Source organism: Hyperolius riggenbachi, chromosome 10 (genome assembly GCF_040937935.1).
Source record: "Hyperolius riggenbachi isolate aHypRig1 chromosome 10, aHypRig1.pri, whole genome shotgun sequence".
NCBI classification, from domain to species: Eukaryota; Metazoa; Chordata; class Amphibia; order Anura; family Hyperoliidae; genus Hyperolius; species Hyperolius riggenbachi.
In genome coordinates this window covers 263,749,227-263,772,513 of record NC_090655.1, presented here as the reverse complement: position 1 = coordinate 263,772,513, position 23,287 = coordinate 263,749,227, and the positions used below count along the sequence as shown (strand labels likewise).

Below are 23,287 nucleotides of genomic sequence, written 5' to 3'. Positions count from 1 at the left end.
GGAATACAGCCATGTCTCTCCAGTGCTGGCATCTCACCTTCCTAGTAATAATTCAGTCACATCACAGAGACAAGAGAAGATGTATATGGAATATAGCCATGTCCCTCCAGTGCCGGCATCTCACCTTCCTAGTAATAATTCACATCACAGAGACAAGAGAAGATGTATATGGAATATAGCCATGTCCCTCCAGTGCTGGCATCTCACCTTCCTAGTAATAATTCAGTCACACCACAGAGATAAGAGAAGAGGTATATGGAATATAGCCATGTCCCCCCAATGCTGGCATCTCACCATACTAGTAATAATTCAGTCACATCACTGAGACAAGAGAAGATGTATATGGAATATAGCCATGTCCCTCCAGTGCCGGCATCTCACCTTCCTAGTAATAAGTCAGTCACATCACATAGACAGGAGAAGGTGTATATGGAATATAGCCATGTCCCCCCAGTGCTGGCATCTCACCTTCCTAGTAATAAGTCAGTCACATCACAGAGACAGGAGAAGGTGTATATGGAATATAGCCATGTCCCTCCAGTGCCAGCATCTCACCTTCCTAGTAATAATTCAGTCACATCACAGAGACAAGAGAAGATGTATATGGAATATAGCCATGTCCCTCCAGTGCCGGCATCTCACCTTCCTAGTAATAACTCACATCACAGAGACAAGAGAAGATGTATATGGAATATAGCCATGTCCCCCCAGTGCTGGCATCTCACCTTCCTAGTAATAATTCACATCACAGAGACAAGAGAAGATGTATATGGAATATAGCCATGTCCCTCCAGTGCTGGCATCTCACCTTCCTAGTAATAATTCAGTCACATCACAGAGACAAGAGAAGATGTATATGGAATACAGCCATGTCTCTCCAGTGCTGGCATCTCACCTTCCTAGTAATAATTCAGTCACATCACAGAGACAAGAGAAGATGTATATGGAATACAGCCATGTCCCTCCAGTGCCAGCATCTCACATTGCTAGTAATAATTCAGTCACATCACAGAGACAAGAGAAGATGTATATGGAATATAGCCATGTCCCTCCAGTGCCGGCATCTCACCTTCCTAGTAATAATTCACATCACAGAGACAAGAGAAGATGTATATGGAATATAGCCATGTCCCTCCAGTGCTGGCATCTCACCTTCCTAGTAATAATTCACATCACAGAGACAAGAGAAGATGTATATGGAATATAGCCATGTCTCTCCAGTTCTGGCATCTCACTTTCCTAGTAATAATTCAGTCACATCACAGAGACAAGAGAAGATGTATATGGAATACAGCCATGTCTCTCCAGTGCTGGCATCTCACCTTCCTAGTAATAATTCAGTCACATCACAGAGACAAGAGAAGATGTATATGGAATATAGCCATGTCCCTCCAGTGCCGGCATCTCACCTTCCTAGTAATAATTCACATCACAGAGACAAGAGAAGATGTATATGGAATATAGCCATGTCCCTCCAGTGCTGGCATCTCACCTTCCTAGTAATAATTCAGTCACACCACAGAGATAAGAGAAGAGGTATATGGAATATAGCCATGTCCCCCCAATGCTGGCATCTCACCATACTAGTAATAATTCAGTCACATCACTGAGACAAGAGAAGATGTATATGGAATATAGCCATGTCCCTCCAGTGCCGGCATCTCACCTTCCTAGTAATAAGTCAGTCACATCACATAGACAGGAGAAGGTGTATATGGAATATAGCCATGTCCCCCCAGTGCTGGCATCTCACCTTCCTAGTAATAAGTCAGTCACATCACAGAGACAGGAGAAGGTGTATATGGAATATAGCCATGTCCCTCCAGTGCCAGCATCTCACCTTCCTAGTAATAATTCAGTCACATCACAGAGACAAGAGAAGATGTATATGGAATATAGCCATGTCCCTCCAGTGCCGGCATCTCACCTTCCTAGTAATAACTCACATCACAGAGACAAGAGAAGATGTATATGGAATATAGCCATGTCCCCCCAGTGCTGGCATCTCACCTTCCTAGTAATAATTCACATCACAGAGACAAGAGAAGATGTATATGGAATATAGCCATGTCCCTCCAGTGCTGGCATCTCACCTTCCTAGTAATAATTCAGTCACATCACAGAGACAAGAGAAGATGTATATGGAATATAGCCATGTCCCTCCAGTGCTGGCATCTCACCTTCCTAGTAATAACTCACGTTACAGAGACAAGAGAAGAGGTATATGGAATATAGCCATGTCCCTCCAGTGCCAGCATCTCACCTTCCTAGTAATAATTCAGTCACATCACAGAGACAAGAGAAGATGTATATGGAATATAGCCATGTCCCTCCAGTGCCAGCATCTCACATTCCTAGTAATAATTCAGTCACATCACAGAGACAAGAAAAGATGTATATGGAATATAGCCATGTCCCTCCAATGCCGGCATCTCACCTTCCTAGTAATAATTCAGTCACATCACAGAGACAAGAGAAGATGTATATGGAATATAGCCATGTCCCTCCAGTGCTGGCATCTCATCTTCCTAGTAATAATTCAGTCACATCACAGAGACAAGAGAAGATGTATATGGAATATAGCCATGTCCCCCCAGTGCTGGCATCTCACCTTCCTAGTAATAATTCAGTCACATCACAGAGACAAGAGAAGATGTATATGGAATATAGCCATGTCTCTCCAGTGCCTGCATCTCCCCTGTATGGCCTCCTCTGCCCCTAGCAGTGCGATATTACCCAGCAGTGTAGCCATATGCCGTCTATAATATCACCCCCCCCCCATGGACATGTGATGTTCTTTTGCTAATGGAAGGGACTAAAGTGGAGGGAGGTAAAGATCTCACTGTATAAAGCATACGGGTGTGTACATCAGTGTTACTGACACATATGAATTATACAGGTTTCGTGGCTAGGTAGATGCAGTTAAGGCACTGATTATGTGTAAGTGGCCCTAAAACCTGTATAACTTAGATGTGTCAGTAATTAAAGGGATGGGTTGGCAACACTGGTGTACATACGTCCAATTTTAATTGGCCAATCTTACCGCTTCCATGTTGTATAGGAGCTTGCTTACACAGCCTGTTCATAGTGTTTAACATTTGTTGGCCTCCATGCCACACGGTAGGGGTGAAATTGGCCAGTGAAAACTAGATGTGTGTACACATGCTAAGTCTTCCAGATATTGATATTAACCAATAAGATCACCCCTTGAGCTACATTGCTATGTTATGAATGGCTGGAGTGACACAGGTTATATGGCTGAGAGCCGGGTGCTAGTCTAGTTTAGGGGACCCAGCTAGAAACCTCATAGGAAACAGGTATCCAATCACAGCACCTTCTACAGCACAAAGCATTGTGAGTGGTTGAATAGTGTGGGTGTAGTTTACTACAACCTATCCAAAACCTAGCAGTTTCAGAGGATACTGTCCAGCCAAACAAGTTAGCAGAATTTCTCTATGAGGTTTCCTGCTGAGTCACCTAAACTAGACTAGCGCTGAGAGATGTCTGATGGGAATTTTATACAGAGGTAATGAGTGAATGTTTAGTTATATGAAGGTTGTAAGCAGGAATCCAGAGACATACATCTTTTAGGGTCAGTTCACACGAACACTTGGCTGTGATTACCACGGGCGTCTCATACAATGCTCCTATTCAGGTGAATATATCAGTATTATATCAGTCGTTTTCCGTTGTTTACCGATTTTCCCCATCGTTCTAGGCGGCCCTGGAAGCCGATTAACTACCGCATCTTCATGTCCCCCTGCGGAAACAAAAAATGGCGATTGCAGCACACCACCGCCTCGATGGTTGGTTGAACTCGATGGACGTATGTCTTTTTTCTAACAAAATAACTATGTAACTATGTAACCACCGCTGAAAGTGCGCAAGCCACCAAATGAGACGGCGGGGAACGGGACGCTGGAAGATGTCTGTCTGAACCGGCTCTAAAGAAGGAGGGAGTAGTAGAATTGTATTTTTAGGGTAGTCGGCCTTTATTCCTGAGAAAGATATAAAACATCTGTATGGTGGATTAGGTTAGATAATTGCCCCTCAGGGATGGAGACATAGAGAGGAATATAATCTGTGAATAGTGCGGAGTGGAGCTGTGACTGGCTGATCTTGTATGCCATGGAATACTGAGCCCATAAGATCCTCGTGGAGCAGCTGCCACCTCCAGCTGGTGCCTCACACGTATGCACACTCTCTGTATTACCTTATCTCTGGATTTCTTTTACTTATGCTATAAATCCAGGGCCGGCTCAGGTGTGGTCAGGATATGGAGCTGCAGTCCCCTCTGCCTAGTTCATCAGGTGCCAGAGCCATAAGTAATGATAATGTATAGCTAATTAGCTGCAGGCCTCTGCTCCTATCTTCCTCTGTCTCCAGCTGTTCTCTCTTCACGTCCTCATCCATCTACAGCTGCCGTCACTGCTGTAACCTCCCAGGAATGTGTGCATGGGGAGGAGGAGAGAAGCACCAGATGATGAGCAAGGCACACTGGGAGAGAGGACTGTGGTACTGAATGTGCAGGATACCACAGCTTATGGGATATTATCACCCCCTAGAAAATTATGTTCTTTCCTGTGCTCTGTTTATTACTGCTAATATCAGGTATAATGTGTTATTCTTTTCAGAACCAAGGTCTGAGATCAAACAACAAGAGACGTATGTGAGAAGTGATCAGTCTATGGAGGAGGGTGACATGATGGGGACAATTAAAGAGGAAGAAGAAGAGACATATGTGAAGAGTGATAAGCAGTCTACAGAGGATGTTGACATGATGAGGACAATTAAAGAGGAAGAAGAAGAGAGGAGTGATCAGCAGTCTATGGAGGAGGGTGACCTGATGCGGACAACTAAAGCGGAAGAAGAGAAGTGTGTGAGGAGTGATCAACAGTCTATGGAGGAGGGTGACATGATGGGGACAAGTAAAGAGGAAGAAGAAGAGAAGTATGTGAGGAGTGATCAGTCTATGGAGGAGGGTGTCATGATGAGAACAATTAAAGAGGAGGAAGAAGAAACATATGTGAGGAGTGATCAGCATTATATGGAGGAGTTTGACAATATGGGGACAGCTAAGGAGGAAGACATTACTACAAGGATTAGCACAAGTAAGTGATAAACATTCGATATTCAAAACACTTATTACGTTGACTAAGAAATATGTCCCTGATGGACACAGTATTGGTCACTTGATGCCAATAATTGGGGGAGGGGCTGTAAGAATGTGAGAAATGTTTGGGGGGAGGGGAGACTGAAGTTAACCTCTTGCCGACCGTGTCACGCCGATGGGCGTGGCCGCGGCGGCAGCTCCAGGACCGCCTAACGCCAATTGGCGTAAAGTCCTGGGGCTCTGTTTTGCAGGAGATCGCCCGCAGGCTGCGCGCGCATCTCCTGCCTCCTGCTTGGGGGGCGGAGCTCCGCCCCACCTTCAGTCTCCGAGACTGTTAGACGGCGTGACCGCCGTCTATTTACTCTGTGCAGCGCTGCAATCAGCAGCAACGCTGCACTGGGGACAGCCGTGTGACATGGCTGTCCCCCTGGGGGACAAGAGAGCGATCGGCTCTCATAGGAAGAAGCCTATGACAGCCGATCGCCGTAATTGGCCGGCTGTGGGGAGGGAGGAAAGGAGGGAGGGAAGGGATTTAAAGGAAGAGGTTTTTTTTAAAAAAAAAAAAAAGCTGCAACACAAATATTTATAAAAAAAAAAATAAACATGGGGGGAGCGATCAGACCCCACCAACAGAGAGCTCTGTTGGCGGGAATAAAAGGGGGGGGAGGGGGGAAATCACTTGAGTGCTATGTTGTGAGGCCCTGCAGCTTGGCCTTAAAGCTGCAGTGGCCTTTTATACTAAAAATTGCCTGGTCACTGGGGGGTTTAGCACTGCGGTCCTCAAGAGGTTAAACGTAGATAAAATGTAACTCTACTAAACAACTATGCCAAGTGCAATTATGCTAAACAAGTATTCACAAGAGCAGGAAGTTGCCCCCATACTGCAGGAATATCAGGCAGGGAGTGAGTAGTGAAATGAGAGATCTGACAAGCGTGAGAATTACCACAGCCCAAAGTGGGGCAACTGGTGTCATTTGGGGGAACTCTGTCTGATCAAAGTGTGGCTCACATCAACAGTAACACAAGGACAGTCAGTAAACAGGCAAATAATTCCCTAATTTCTCTGACAATCCAGACACTCATCCAGAAACACTGAGGTATAAAACATCAGCAGCTTATTCATGTTATAGAATCCTATAGAACAGCTGGGAGGAATTTCTTGTGTTTGGCTTTGTTGGCGTCGGCCAGATGCTCAACAGAGACTCTGACCAGGAGGGAGTGACACCCTCATAGCTGCAATAACCAGCAGTGTGTACAGATCGCTGCACAAATCACTAGAGCTGCCCAACAGAGACTGTGACCAGGAGGGAGTGACACCCTCATAGCTGCAATAACCTGCAGTGTGTACAGATTGCTGCACAAATCACTAGAGCTGCCCAACAGAGACTCTGACCAGGAGGGAGTGACACCCTCATAGCTGCAATAACCAGCAGTGTGTACAGATCGCTGCACAAATCACTAGAGCTGCCCAACAGAGACTGTGACCAGGAGGGAGTGACACCCTCATAGCTGCAATAACCTGCAGTGTGTACAGATTGCTGCACAAATCACTAGAGCTGCCCAACAGAGACTCTGACCAGGAGGGAGTGACACCCTCATAGCTGCAATAACCAGCAGTGTGTACAGATTGCTGCACAAATCACTAGAGCTGCCCAACAGAGACTCTGACCAGGAGGGAGTGACACCCTCATAGCTGCAATAACCAGCAGTGTGTACAGATTGCTGCACAAATCACTAGAGCTGCCCAACAGAGACTCTGACCAGGAGGGAGTGACACCCTCATAGCTACAATAACCAGCAGTGTGTACAGATTGCTGCACAAATCACTAGAGCTGCCTAACAGAGACTCTGACCAGGAGGGAGTGACACCCTCATAGCTGCAATAACCAGCAGTGTGTACAGATCGCTGCACAAATCACTAGAGCTTCCCAACAGAGACTGACCAGGAGGGAGTGAGACCCTCATAGCTGCAATAACCAGCAGTGTGTACAGATCGCTGCACAAATCACTAGAGCTGCCCAACAGAGACTCTGACCAGGAGGGAGTGACACCCTCATAGCTGCAATAACCAGCAGTGTGTATAGATTGCTGCACAAATCACTACAGCTGCCCAACAGAGACTCTGACCAGGATTGAGTGACACCCTCATAGCTGCAATAACCAGCAGTGTGTACAGATTGCTGCACAAATTACTAGAGCTGCCTAACAGTGACTCTGACCAGGAGGGAGTGACACCCTCATAGCTGCAATAACCAGCAGTGTGTACAGATCGCTGCACAAATCACTAGAGCTTCCCAACAGAGACTCTGACCAGGAGGGAGTGACACCCTCATAGCTGCAATAACCAGGAGTGTGTACAGATCACTGCACAAATCACTAGAGCTGCCCAACAGAGACTCTGACCAGGAGGGAGTGACACCCTCATAGCTGCAATAACCAGCAGTGTGTACAGATTGCTGCACAAATTACTAGAGCTGCCTAACAGTGACTCTGACCAGGAGGGAGTGACACCCTCATAGCTGCAATAACCAGCAGTGTGTACAGATCGCTGCACAAATCACTAGAGCTGCCCAACAGAGACTCTGACCAGGAGGGAGTGACACCCTCATAGCTGCAATAACCGGCAGTGTGTACAGATCACTGCACAAATCACTAGAGCTGCCCAACAGAGACTCTGACCAGGAGGGAGTGACACCCTCATAGCTGCAATAACCAGCAGTGTGTACAGATTGCTGCACAAATTACTAGAGCTGCCTAACAGTGACTCTGACCAGGAGGGAGTGACACCCTCATAGCTGCAATAACCAGCAGTGTGTACAGATCGCTGCACAAATCACTAGAGCTGCCCAACAGAGACTCTGACCAGGAGGGAGTGACACCCTCATAGCTGCAATAACCGGCAGTGTGTACAGATCGCTGCACAAATCACTAGAGCTTCCCAACAGAGACTCTGACCAGGAGGGAGTGACACCCTCATAGCTGCAATAACCGGCAGTGTGTACAGATCGCTGCACAAATCACTAGAGCTGCCCAACAGAGACTCTGACCAGGAGGGAGTGACACCCTCATAGCAGCAATAACCAGCAGTGTGTACAGATCGCTGCACAAATCACTAGAGCTGCCCAACAGAGACTCTGACCAGGAGGGAGTGACACCCTCATAGCTGCAATAACCAGCAGTGTGTACAGATTGCTGCACAAATCACTAGAGCTGTCCAACAGAGACTCTGACCAGGAGGGAGTGACACCCTCATAGCTGCAATAACCTGCAGTGTGTACAGATTGCTGCACAAATCACTAGAGCTGCCCAACAGAGACTCTGACCAGGAGGGAGTGACACCCTCATAGCTGCAATAACCAGCAGTGTGTACAGATTGCTGCACAAATCACTAGAGCTGTCCAACAGAGACTCTGACCAGGAGTGAGTGAGACCATCATAGCTGCAATAACCAGCACTGTGTACAGATCACTGCACATATCACTAGAGCTGCCCAACAGAGACTCTGACCAGGAGGGAGTGAGATCATCATAGCTGCAATAACCAGCACTGTGTACAGATCACTGCACATATCACTAGAGCTGCCCAACAGAGACTCTGACCAGGAGGGAGTCACACCCTCATAGCTGCAATAACCAGCAGTGTATACAGATCGCTGCACAAATCACTAGAGCTGCCCAACAGAGACTCTGACCAGGAGGGAGTGACACCCTCATAGTATAAGGCCTAGTGGATCCACCGTCTTATATCAGTCCCTATGCCTCACTCTCCACCTAAGTCCTCATCCTGTGTAGCACTCAGCCTCGGGAGACATGTAGTGTCTACCCAGCATACTGTTACACCCAGGCCTTACTACACAAGGTATAGGAACTGAAGGCTGTAAGACAGTGGCACCGCCAGGACTCACTAGGCAGAGATACAGACAAATATCATAATCAAACAGTCCAGGGTCATAGACAGTAGTCAGATGGCAGTCAAGCAGAGGGGTATGCAATATAATAGTCAGCAAGCCAGAGGTGATACACATACATACAATACCAGGTACGGGATGAGACAAGGGAATGGTCAAAACTAGCAAAAGTTAATCCATGCAGCAATCAGAGGCATAGTGTAATGCCTGGGCACTAGATACTTAGCATAAAAATAGAAATCGAGAAGTCGGGGATAGCCAAAGGTCATACACGTATCAGTAACAGAGGTACCAGGAGTCAGACAAAATCGTAAAGAGTCGTAAACAGGCCGAGGTCTAAACCGAGTATCAGATGACTGCAGTACAGGAAGGATGAGACTAATCAAAGTAAGGAGCACGCCGGGTCATACACAGGAAAACGATCAGGAGAATATACAAGACTGATCTAACTAGAGTACATATGTATCGGCAGTGTCTGTGTGTGTGTGTGTGTGTGTGTGTGTGTGTGTGTGTATATATATATATATATATCTATCTATATATATATCTCGGACACTGGACAACTGACAAGTAAGGACTTAAGTACTGAGGTGAAGTACAGAACCCCGCCCCCGGAACTTCCAGCCAATCAACAGCACTCCTGCGGGAGCCAGTGTCAGCTGACTCTACGTCAGCTGACACGCCTCACACCCTCCTCAGCCTATAAAGGCTGTAGTGAACCGTGCGCGCCCGCCTGGAGACACGGCCAGAATTGCTGCGCTGATTCACACCCACAGGGGAGCCGGGGATGCCGCCAGAGGAGGATGAACTAAGCAGCCTCCGCCGCTACCTGAAAACGCTAGCAGAGCCACCGGCAGCAGTGTCAGATAAGTTTGTACCAGATAGTCAGGTGACGAGCAAAGTTTCAGGCCAGGTAACAGTCAGAGATACACAGGTACTCCCAGCAGCTAGCTCTAGAGACTAAACACCATCACAGGCAAGTAACAACGGTGCCAGGCAGGTTTTAAAACACTTTACTTCTTTGTTTCTTTTTTCTTTGTTTTTCTCGGTTGGTTCAATATGGTAGCCAGCTGTCATGTTTCTCTATGCTGCCTCTCATAATACAGGAAGTATTTCCATCCTGGTGTAATGACAATTATTAGATTTGAGTCGATTAATGCTAAAGGTGACCAATTCCAGGTGTAAGAGAGGGAGAATCCTTGATGACTTTAAAAGAAATACAATCGATGTGGGGTATATTTAGGAAACCCATTTTAAGGCAGGACATGTTCCCCGATTGGGTAACAGGGATTATCCCTTATGTTTTATGAGCTCTAGTCTGCCAAAAAAAGCAGGAGGGGTGGCCAATGTATTGAGTAAGAACCTCAAGTAATTAGAGAAACAGTATACAGACGAGAACGCTGGAATTCTGATCCTGGTTGGTCAGTTAAAGAATGTTACAATTACTCTAGCCACTGTTTATGTAAAAAAGGTAAATTGACCCTTATTAGGTAACCACTTCACCTCAAAGAGTTTTTCCTGTTAAAAAAGCAGAGCAATTTTCACCTGTCCATTCATTTGCCTATAACTTTATTACTACTTATCACAACGAAACAATCTATATCTTGTTTTTTCCGCCACCAATTAGACTTTATTTGGGGGTATTATTTGCTAAGAATTATTTTATTCTAACTCTGTTTTAATGGGAATAATAAGAAAAAAAAAAATCATTATTTCTCATTTTTCTGCCATTATATTTTTAAATGAATACATGCTAACGTAATTAAAACCCATACAGTGTATTTGCCCATTTGTCCCGGTTATTGCAATGTTTACATTATTGCCCTGGTACAATGTAAGGCGCCAATAATTTATTTGGAAATAATAGTGCATTTTTTCAGTTTTGCGTCTATCCCTAATTACAAGCCCATAATTTATAAAGTCATTGTAATATAGCCTCTTTACATACATATTAAAAAAAGTTCAGTCCCTAAGGTAACTATGTATTTTTTTTTATTTGTAATTTTTTTCCCCAAAAATAAATAAATATAACCATTTGGTCACTTTAGGGAAGTGGGGGGAATTCAGGGGTTATTTTAAGATGAAAAAAAAGTAAATAGGGATCATTTACTGAAATAAGAAAAAAGGGGATGTAGTTTTAAAATTTGGCCACACGCTGTCCTCAGTGGTGAATTCGGTTTGCACACTCTTAGTATGGAAACGGAAGCACTGCGTGCACAGGATTTACGAATGGCAGAATTTCCCAGCTGCGGGAAATTCAGAGGGGGACTTCGATCAATGATTGAGCATCGGTAGTGAGCGCGGGGTGAGGGGGGGGTGGTGTTTGTGGCGGGAAGGAGGTAGTAGCTACGCTCCTGCACAGAGTTGTGACATTTTGCAGAGGCGTAGTTACTCGTCCCAGCAGAGGGGAAGTGATTAAACCATTTTTCAGACTTTAGATTCGATGGCTAAGGGCAGGGTTGTTCTTGTAGGTGATTTTAACCTCACGTTGGACCCTGACCTGGATAATTCGAAAAAAAAATTCTATTAATTCTGGTAGAATTTTAGCTAGTGTGAAAATCCTGCTCTAATCAAGAAAACTATTGGATACTTGGAGGATGCTGAACTTTGGTACTACGGACTACACTGTTTTTTTTCTCCGGCACATAACACCTGTTCCAGGACCGATTACTTTGTTCTTCCACAAGAAGCGTTCGGGTCAATTTTAGACATTAACTACTTTCACCTCCTGGACGTAGAAGCTACGTCCAAGAGGCCATGTGTGCTCCCGCGGCCGATCCTACGTCCAGGAGGCCATGTGTGCTCCCGCGGCCGATCGTGCACGTGCGCTCCCAGACGTGGATCGTTAGCCCTGGAATCAGTGAATTGCCCGATCACTGATTCCTCTCCCCCGCAGAAAAAGCGACCGCTTCTCTCGGAAGCTTCGCTTTTTCTGCCTCCTACATCCCCCTGCGTCCCTCTAAGCGTACATGTTACGCTTAGAGTGATGTCATGTAAATAAACCTAAGGTTGCCATCTTAAACTACATCTACATAAAAAAAAAAAAAAAAAAAAAAAAGTAAAATAAACATATATTTACATGAAAAAAATTACTTTTTCATCCCACCCTCCCAAAAATACCCAAATAAAATGTTTAATAATAATAAAAAAAAAATTACAATTAAAAAAAAAACACATACATATTTACCTAAGGGTCTAAACTTTTTAAATATCAATGTAAAGATGAAATATTTCTATTTATTTATTTTTTTTTATTATAAGCCTGTAAATAGTGATGGATGCAAAACGGAAAAAATGCACTTTTATTTCCAAATAAAATATTGTCACCATACATTGTGATAGGGACATAATTTAAACGGTGTAATAACCGGGCCAAATGGGCAAATACAATACGTTGGTTTTCACTATGAAGGCATGTATTATTTTAAAACTATAATGGCCAAAAACTGAGAAATAATGAATTTTTTCTGTTTTTTTCTTATTCTTACTGTTAAAATGCATTTACAGTAAGGTAGCTCTTAGCAAAATGTACCACCCAAAGAAAGTCTAATTGGTGGCGGAAAAAACAAGATATAGATCAGTTCATTGTGATAAGTAGTGATAAAGTTATAGGCTAATGAATGGGAGGTGAACATTGCTCGAATGCATAAAGTGAAAACGACTGAGGGTTGAAGTGGTTAAAGGATACCCAAAGTGACATGTGACATGATGAGATGGACATGTGTATGTAGAGTGCCTACTACACGAATAACTATGCTGTGGTTTTTTTTTTCTTTATCTGCCTGAAAGAGTTAAATATCAGGTATGTAAGTGGCTGACTCAGTCCCGACTCAGACAGGAAGTGACTACAGTGTGACCCTCGCTGATAAGAAATACCAACTACAGTGGGTTGCAAAAGTATTCGGCCCCCTTGAAGTTTTCCACATTTTGTCATATTACTGCCACAAACATGAATCAATTTTATTGGAATTCCACATGAAAGACCAACACAAAGTGGTGTACACATGAGAAGTGGAATCATACATGATTCCAAACATTTTTTACAAATAAATAACTGCAAAGTGGTGTGTGCATAATTATTCGGCCCCCTTTGATCTGAGTGCAGTCAGTTGCCTATAGACATTGCCTGATGAGGGCTAATGACTAAATAGAGTGCACCTGTGTGTAATCTAATGTCAGTACAAATACAGCTGCTCTGTGAGGGCCTCAGAGGTTGTCTAAGGGAATATTGGGAGCAACAACACCGTGAAGTCCAAAGAACACACCAGACAGGTCAGGGATCAAGTTATTGAGAAATTTAAAGCAGGCTTAGGCTACAAAAAGATTTCCAAAGCCTTGAACATCCCACGGAGCACTGTTCAAGCGATCATTTAGAAATGGAAGGCGTATGGCACAACTGTAAACCTACCAAGACAAGGCCATCCACCTAAACTCACAGGCCGAACAAGGAGAGCGCTGATCGGAAATGCAGTCAAGAGGCCCATGGTGACTCTGGACGAGCTGCAGAGATCTACAGCTCAGGTGGGAGACTCTGTCCATAGGACAACTATTAGTCGTGCACTGCACAAAGTTGCCTCTTATGGAAGAGTGGCATGAAGAAAGCCATTGTTAACAGAAAAGCATAAAAAGTCCCATTTGCAGTTTGCCACAAGCCATGTGGGGGGACACAGCAACCATGTGGAAGAAGGTGCTCTGGTCAGATGAGACCAAAATGGAACTTTTTGGCCAAAGTGCAAAACGCTATGTGTGGCGGAAAACTAACACTGCACATCACTCTGAACACACCATCCCCACTGTCAAATATGGTGGTGGCAGCATCATGCTCTGGGGGTGCTTCTCTTCAGCAGGGACAGGGAAGCTGGTCAGAGATGATGGGAAGATGGATGGAGCCAAATACAGGGCAATCTTGGAAGAAAACCTCTTGGAGTCTGCAAAAGACTTGAGACTGGGGCGGAGGTTCACCTTCCAGCAGGACAACACGCTAAACATAAAGCCAGGGCAACCATGAAATGGTTTAAAACAAAACATATCTATGTGTTAGAATGGCCCAGTCAAAGTCCAGATCTAAATCCAATCGAGAATCTGTGGCAAGATCTGAAAACTGCATTTCACAAACGCTGTCCATCTCATCTGACTGAGCTGGAGCTGTTTTGCAAAGAAGAATGGGCAAGGATTTCAGTCTCTAGATGTGCAAAGCTGGTAGAGACATACCCTAAAAGACTGGCAGCTGTAATTGCAGCAAAAGGTGGTTCTACAAAGTATTGACTCAGGGGGCCGAATAATTACGCACACCCCACTTTGCAGTTATTTATTTGTAAAAAATGTTTAGAATCATGTATGATTTTCTTTCCACTTCTCACGTGTACACCACTTTGTATTGGTCCTTCACGTGGAATTCCAATAAAATTGATGCATTTTTGTGGCAGTAATGTGACAAAATGTGGAAAACTTCAAGGGGGCCGAATACTTTTGCAACCCACTGTATAAAACACCTTTCTAGCAGAAAATGGCTTCTGAGAGCAGGAAAGAGATAAAAAGGGTCAATAGTTCATACTTCAATGAATGTGTCATTGAGCAAAAATAATAAAACAGTTAAAACTTATAAAGTAGATTTAAACATAAAATAAAATTGTGGAATATCTTAATAAGTCATTTTTAGGAGAAGGAAGATAGATACAATCGTTTGTTTCATTAGTTTAATTTCGCCTCAGGTGTCCTTAAAGGATACCCGAACTGAAACGTGACATAATGAGATAGACATGTGTATGTACAGTGCCTAGCACACAAATAACTATGCTGTGTTCCTTTTTTTTCTTTCTCTATCTGAAAGAGTTAAATATCAGGTATGTAAGTGGCTGACTCAGTCCTGAGTCAGACAGGAAGTGACTACAGTGTGACCCTCACTGATAAGAAATTCCTATTTTTATCTCTTTCTTGCTCTCAGAAGCCATTTTCTGCTAGGAAAGTGTTTTATAGTTGGAATTTCTTATCAGTGAGGGTCACACTGTAGTCACTTCCTGTCTGAGTCAGGACTGATTCAGCCACTTACATACCTGATATTTAACTCTTTCAGGCAGAGAAAGAAAAAAAGGAACACAGTATAGGTATTTGTGTGCTAGGCACCGTACATACCCATGTCTATCTCATCATGTCACATGTCAGTTGAGGTATCCTTTAAAGATTAATAGTTGCACATACACAGATCATGCACCATTAGCATTGACTATGAGCTGAGATAACACTCAGAATCAGAGAGAAAATTAATAATACACAAGATCTGGAAATACAGCTCAGGTAGATTGAACAGTGTGCCGTTCCAGGGGAAGCTTAGGCGCGGTATTTAGGCGGGCTTTCTCTTTTAAATCTGGACACAGGATTTTTAAGAATTTCAAGAAGCAGTTTCCATCTTCTATATTAGCAATACTAGTAGTTTTCCCTAAGTGGGACACAATGAGTTGTGCAGGAAAACCCCATTTGTATTTGATGTGAATTTTCCTCAAACCTTTGGTGAGAGGGTTCAAAGTGTTACGAGCTTGCAATGTAGCTTGTGAAAGATCGGCAAACAGCAGAATGTTATTGTAAGGTCAGGGCCGGTACAAGGAGCCCTGGGGCAAAAGTGTTGGGCCCCCCCCATTACCCCTCTGCTCCCCGGGGCCCTGCTGCAAGTATATTAGCAGCCATAATTACCTTATTCCCGGCGGGTGAGCAGGCGGGCATCAGCTGCACTCAGAGACACGTTGTCTCCCTCCTTCTCTATGACCCAGCGCGTCATGTGTAAACACACGCCGGGTCATAGAATCAGGAAGACAGCGTGTCTCCGAGTGCAGCTGCTGCCCGCCTGCTCACCCGCCGGGGGGGGGAGGGGAAGAAGAAATTATAGGAGGGTCGGCGCTGCAGACGCCTCAGCAGAGGTCGGGTCCCTGGGGCAAATGCCTCCTTTGCCTTTATGGTAGCGCCGGCCCTGTGTAAGGTTCCGGTAGAGAACCTTTTTTCTTAGTATAGTTCAAAAGATCCTCTTTGGTGTGGTAGTACTGGAAGTTCATAATGACATCTGTGGGGATTGCATCCGAGAGAAATTTAGGTTTTGGAAGGCGGTGGATTCTTTCTATAGAAAGTTCAATGTCAGAAAGGTGAGGCAGAACTTGTCTCAGTAGTTTTGTGACAAAAGGTTTCAGCTCTGCTTGTGCAACAGATTCAGGTACGCCTCTTGGTTTTAAGTTATTCCTTCGATTTCGATCTTCCAGGTCACTATTCTTGCTTTTAACCCAGGCCAATTCAGCTCCTTGTGAATCGAGAGCGTCTACCATCTGGTTAAAGCCTGTAGTAAGGGCTGCTGCTCTCTCCTCAGTTGTGGCAACTCTGCTGCCTAGATCATCAATCTGATTTTGTACAAAGAAACAAAAAAGACTTCAAACCTTGGGAAATAAACCGGTAATATTTCCGGCCAGCCGGTGCACAGCATCCTCAGGCACACCACACCTGTAGTACATGTAGCAATATGAAAGAAAGGACACGGCATTCTGTGGCTGAAAGCAGCAACAAGCTGTATTGGAGCAGCAAGGTAGTACACACAACGTTTCGGGCGGAGCCCTTCCTCAAGTGTGATTTTGCAAGTTATTGCTAATCATGTGGAAATCCTCTACTAGTGTATGCCCCAGGGACAATAACATGTCCTTCATGGCGGCTTGTGATAGCGCTTGATCGGAGACCGGGAAAAGCTCTATTGATTCTCTCTGAAGGGGGCCTCCTACTGTATGCGAGCGGCCTACCTTGTCTGGAGTGTCCGATAGCCTCTGTCTCGCTTTTTCCGGGCTCCGTGAGTCAGGAGATGAGGAATCCGATGAGGACAGGTCATCCCGGACTTGGTTGTTAGGTGATTCCTGGTCTATAATGTCGTCTGCAGGTGGAAGTGCGTCCACTTCCTTCTCTGTGTCTCTGCTATTAGTAAGCGGTGCGCTGCCGGCGCCATCTTGCATTCTTGCTGAGGATGCCCGCTGGCTTTTCGGAGGGAAAAACTGTGAGTTTTTGGAGTTTTGGGAAGGTTTTCTGCCTCTTTCGGTTAGCGTCCTTTTCCACGGCTAATTCCTCCATTCTGCTGTCGGTATTTGGGCCGCTTTGTTAAGCTGTACGGGAGACCTCCAGTAGCAAGCGTCCATTCAGCTTGCGCGCCAGACACGCCCCCGATAGGGACATCATTTAACAGGTGTAATCATGAGCTGGGATAACAATCATAGGAAAGACAGGAATTTGACGCTGGATGCACAGTAACTAAAAGACCCTCTTCTCAGTCTCGAATTGAAACAATGTGTAGCAGATTTTTACCAACTAAACAGATCAGGTAATACGTGTGAATATCGACTGTGGGATACTCTGAAATGTGTTTTGCAGAGTTTATTGATAAAACACAGCTGTAGAGTCCACAAAGAAAAGAAGCTAGTACTGGATAACTGGCTGCTGACTGCAGTCGGCAGAAGAAAAACATAAAAACGATCCGTCCCCTTCTAATCAGTTGGAGTTGATCAGGGCAAGAGACAATCTGAATCACTTGCTGAATATTAAATGCCAAAAACATCTTAGAAAGAACATAAGAGAACACATGGTTAAAGCGGATCCGAGGTGAAAAACTAACTATAAAAAGTAACTTGTCTTTATTTAGTTTAGTTAAGTTTAGATTGTTTCTACAGTAAACTAGCTACAAACAGTTTCATCAGTAAATAAATATTTTTTCCTGTTATAAAATGAGAGCTGCCATTTTCTGCTTGTAATCATTACACAGGTAATCTTATCTTCATCTCCACACCTCAGACTGTGCAAACTCCACTCCCCTCTCCCTCCCCTTGCCTCTGAAATCCCGTGCATGCTCAGTGTGTGCTGGGGCTGTCCTGTGTGAAAAGAAGAGGCTGGCTTTCTGTTCTTATTAGGTAATATATAAAAAAATAAGCATTTGGTGGGTGTAATGCCCTAAAAAAATATGTCCAACAGGCACAAAAACAAGGATGTCAAAACTTGGTCTCGGATCCTGTCAGCTGTCTGCCTGCACTGTATTCTGTATTCATTCATGATTTACATGCCCAGGTGACAGGTCACTTCAGAGAGTTGTCCCCATAGATAGCAGCCATCCTGCAGGGCTCATATTCTCCCCCTCCCCCCACCCCCCCAGCTAAGATAGGAGGATGTGTGACTACTAGCCTGGAGAGAGGGGGTCGTGGCTGCACTACTCACAGTGCTCTGCCAGGACATACCGTACTTCCCCCTCTCCCTCTTTAGAATCTGAATCCATCCATTCCCTGGTGTGTGTGTCCCAGTCTTCAGAAGCTGCCCCTCCTCCCTTCCAGCAGATCAGCGCAGAATAACTCCCCTGACTCCAGCGTGGAAGTCTTCTCTTATCTGCATTCCGATCCTGTAACTCTGCATCTGTGCTGTGGTCTTCCTGCATGTCGGGTGAACTCGCATGATATGCAGACCAGGAGCACAGACAGAGGCAGAGCTACAGGATCAGAGTGTAGACAAGAGAAGACTTCTACGCTGGAGTCAGGGGAGTTATGCTGCGCTGATCTGCTGCAAGGGAGGAGGAGGAGGGGCAGCTTCTGATAAACATGCTGCACTGATCTGCTGGAAGGTAGGAGGAGGAGGGGCAGCTTCTGATACACATGCTGCACTGATCTGCTGGAAGGAAGGAGGAGGAGGAGGGGCAGCTTCTGATACACATGCTGCACTGATCTGCTGGAAGGAAGGAGGAGGAGGAGGGGCAGCTTCTGATACACATGCTGCACTGATCTGCTGCAAGGGAGGAGGGGCAGCTTCTGATAAACATGCTGCACTGATCTGCTGGAAGGTAGGAGGAGGAGGGGCAGCTTCTGATACACATGCTGCACTGATCTGCTGGAAGGGAGGAGGAGGAGGGGCAGCTTCTGATACACATGCTGCACTGATCTGCTGCAAGGGAGGAGGAGGAGGGGCAGCTTCTGATAAACATGCTGCACTGATCTGCTGGAAGGTAGGAGGAGGAGGGGCAGCTTCTGATACACATGCTGCACTGATCTGCTGGAAGGGAGGAGGAGGAGGGGCAGCTTCTGATAAACATGCTGCACTGATCTGCTGGAAGGGAGGAGGAGGAGGGGCAGCTTCTGATACACATGCTGCACTGATCTGCTGGAAGGGAGGAGGAGGAGGGGCAGCTTCTGATACACATGCTGCACTGATCTGCTGGAAGGGAGGAGGGGCAGCTTCTGATACACATGCTGTGCTGATCTGCTGGAAGGGAGGAGGAGGAGGGGCAGCTTCTGATACACATGCTGCACTGATCTGCTGGAAGGGAGGAGGGGCAGCTTCTGATAAACATGCTGCACTGATCTGCTGGAAGGGAGGAGGAGGAGGGGCAGCTTCTGATACACATGCTGCACTGATCTGCTGGAAGGGAGGGGGAGGAGGGGCAGCTTCTGATAAACATGCTGCACTGATCTACTGGAAGGAGGAGGAGGAGGGGCAGCTTCTGATACACATGCTGCACTGATCTGCTGGAAGGGAGGAGGAGGAGGGGCAGCTTCTGATACACATGCCACGCTGATCTGCTGGAAGGGAGGAGGGCAGCTTCTGATACACATGCTGCACTGATCTGCTGGAAGGGAGGAGGAGGAGGGGCAGCTTCTGATACACATGCTGCACTGATCTGCTGGAAGGGAGGAGGAGGAGGGGCAGCTTCTGATACACATGCTGCACTGATCTGCTGGAAGGGAGGAGGAGGAGGGGCAGCTTCTGATAAACAGGCTGCACTGATCTGCTGGAAGGAGGAGGAGGAGGGGCAGCTTCTGATACACATGCTGCACTGATCTGCTGGAAGGTAGGAGGAGGAGGGGCAGCTTCTGATAAACATGCTGCACTGATCTGCTGGAAGGGAGGAGGGCGAGGGGCAGCTTCTGATACACATGCTGCACTGATCTGCTGGAAGGGAGGAGGAGGAGGGGCAGCTTCTGATACACATGCTGCACTGATCTGCTGGAAGGGAGGAGGGGCAGCTTCTGATACACATGCTGCACTGATCTGCTGGAAGGGAGGAGGAGGAGGGGCAGCTTCTGATAAACATGCTGCACTGATCTGCTGGAAGGGAGGAGGAGGAGGGGCAGCTTCTGATACACATGCTGCACTGATCTGCTGGAAGGGAGGAGGAGGAGGGGCAGCTTCTGATAAACATGCTGCACTGATCTACTGGAAGGAGGAGGAGGAGGGGCAGCTTCTGATACACATGCTGCACTGATCTGCTGGAAGGGAGGAGGAGGAGGGGCAGCTTCTGATACACATGCCACGCTGATCTGCTGGAAGGGAGGAGGGCAGCTTCTGATACACATGCTGCACTGATCTGCTGGAAGGGAGGAGGAGGAGGGGCAGCTTCTGATAAACATGCTGCACTGATCTGCTGGAAGGGAGGAGGAGGAGGGGCAGCTTCTGATACACATGCTGCACTGATCTGCTGGAAGGGAGGAGGAGGAGGGGCAGCTTCTGATACACATGCTGCACTGATCTGCTGGAAGGTAGGAGGAGGAGGGGCAGCTTCTGATACACATGCCACGCTGATTTGCTGGAAGGGAGGAGGGGCAGCTTCTGATACACATGCTGCACTGATCTGCTGGAAGGGAGGAGGAGGAGGGGCAGCTTCTGATAAACATGCTGCACTGATCTGCTAGAAGGGAGGAGGAGGAGGGGCAGCTTCTGATACACATGCTGCGCTGATCTGCTGGAAGGGAGGAGGAGGAGGGGCAGCTTCTGATAAACATGCTGCGCTGATCTGCTGGAAGGGAGGAGGAGGAGGGGCAGCTTCTGATACACATGCTGCACTGATCTGCTGGAAGGGAGGAGGAGGAGGGGCAGCTTCTGATACACATGCCACGCTGATCTGCTGGAAGGGAGGAGGGGCAGCTTCTGATACACATGCTGCACTGATCTGCTGGAAGGGAGGAGGGGCAGCTTCTGATACACATGTTGCACTGATCTGCTGGAAGGGAGGAGGGGCAGCTTCTGATACACATGCTGCACTGATCTGCTGGAAGGGAGGAGGGGCAGCTTCTGATACACATGCTGCACTGATCTGCTGGAAGGGAGGAGGGGCAGCTTCTGATACACATGCTGCACTGATCTGCTGGAAGGGAGGAGGAGGAGGGGCAGCTTCTGATACACATGCCACGCTGATCTGCTGGAAGGGAGGAGGGCAGCTTCTGATACACATGCTGCACTGATCTGCTGGAAGGGAGGAGGAGGAGGGGCAGCTTCTGATAAACATGCTGCACTGATCTGCTGGAAGGGAGGAGGAGGAGGGGCAGCTTCTGATACACATGCTGCACTGATCTGCTGGAAGGGAGGAGGAGGAGGGGCAGCTTCTGATAAACATGCTGCACTGATCTGCTGGAAGGAGGAGGAGGAGAGGCAGCTTCTGATACACATGCTGCACTGATCTGCTGGAAGGTAGGAGGAGGAGGGGCAGCTTCTGATACACATGCCACGCTGATTTGCTGGAAGGGAGGAGGGGCAGCTTCTGATACACATGCTGCACTGATCTGCTGGAAGGGAGGAGAAGGAGGGGCAGCTTCTGATACACATGCTGCACTGATCTGCTGGAAGGGAGGAGGAGGAGGGGCAGCTTCTGATAAACATGCTGCACTGATCTGCTGGAAGGGAGGAGAAGGAGGGGCAGCTTCTGATACACATGCTGCACTGATCTGCTGGAAGGGAGGAGGAGGAGGGGCAGCTTCTGATACACATGCCACGCTGATCTGCTGGAAGGGAGGAGGGGCAGCTTCTGATACACATGCTGCACTGATCTGCTGGAAGGGAGGAGAAGGAGGGGCAGCTTCTGATACACATGCTGCGCTGATCTGCTGGAAGGGAGGAGGGGCAGCTTCTGATACACATGCTGCACTGATCTGCTGGAAGGGAGGAGAAGGAGGGGCAGCTTCTGATACACATGCTGCGCTGATCTGCTGGAAGGGAGGAGGGGCAGCTTCTGATACACATGCTGCACTGATCTGCTGGAAGGGAGGAGGAGGAGGAGGGGCAGCTTCTGATACACATGCTGCACTGATCTGCTGGAAGGGAGGAGGAGGAGGGGCAGCTTCTGATACACATGCCGCGCTGATCTGCAAACAACAGAATATATTAGCAGCACCACTAAGGGGCACGCTGGCTCTCACCGCTACTTCTTTTGCCGGCGTCCAGGTCAGGTGTATGCGCTGTGACAGCTGATGATGCTCACACTAGTATCGCGTGAGTTCAGCAGCCTTAGACTTGAATTGCCGCCTCTGCCTCCTCCTTAGTCAAAGTCTCCTCCTCCCCATAATTAGGTCCCATGAGTCTTTGCAGCCTGGGACCGAATGCCGCAGCATTAGAATAACTGGGGGGGGGGGGGTTAGGGGGGCGTGGCTTTCTGTTTTTATCAGGTTTTTGTTATATAATATCTAAAAAATAGGCATTTATAGGGTGTAATGCCCTAAAAAATATGTCCAAAAGGCATAGGAACAGGGACATCAAAACTTGGTCTCGGATCCACTTTAATACTAATCGCTTGGGGGAAATATTTAGCCAAGAGATTTATTGAATCTATATATACTCGAGAAGGAAAATTGGTCTCTGGCGTAACCGATATTGGGGATGTCTTTTCAAATTTCTATCAAAGCTTATACAACTTGGAACCAACTAAGAACAGTGGGTCTGCTTTTCTGTCTGCAGCACCAATGCCATGCCTTAGTCATGAGGATAGAGAGGAGTTGGATGCCCCTGTCTCAGAGTAAGAGTTCCTGCAGGTTGTCGCTGATCTGGAGTCTGGAAAGAGCCCCGGCTCAGATGGGTTCAGTAACAAATTTTATAAGGCCTTTGCATCAGATCTGTCTAATCCAGGCATGGGCAAACTCGGCCCTCCAGCTGTTACGGAACTACAAGTCCCACAATGCATTTGCCTTTATGAGTCATGACTGTGGCTGTCAGACTCCTGCAATGCATTGTGGGGCTTGTAGTTCCGTAACAGCTAGAGGGCCGAGTTTGCCCATGCCTGGAATCCCTTCTGTACCATGGTTAACTCCCCACAGGATACCGGGATTTTTTTCAACTCTTATGCTAGGTACACACCATACAATTTTCTGGTAGATTTACCTGGCAGATCGATTATTTCCAAAATGTCCGGTCTGAATTTCGATCGTTTTTTCAATTTTCCGATTGTTTTTTAATAGTTTTCATACATTTTTACGCATTGAACCAGTAATGCGTAAAAATGTATGTGTTAA

The 23,287-nt window shown here is 46.6% G+C and overlaps 1 protein-coding gene across 1 annotated transcript in view; it reads left to right on the top strand.

Moving 5' to 3' along the window:
* LOC137537153 (zinc finger protein 208-like) overlaps nucleotides 1–23,287 on the top strand; it is a 289,307-nt gene that overhangs the window by 39,566 nt on the left and 226,454 nt on the right. Inside the window, exon 5 of the mRNA XM_068259276.1 lies at nucleotides 4,635–5,111. Within this exon, the coding sequence (XP_068115377.1) occupies nucleotides 4,635–5,111 (477 nt within the window). The remainder of the gene's footprint in view (nucleotides 1–4,634; nucleotides 5,112–23,287) is intronic.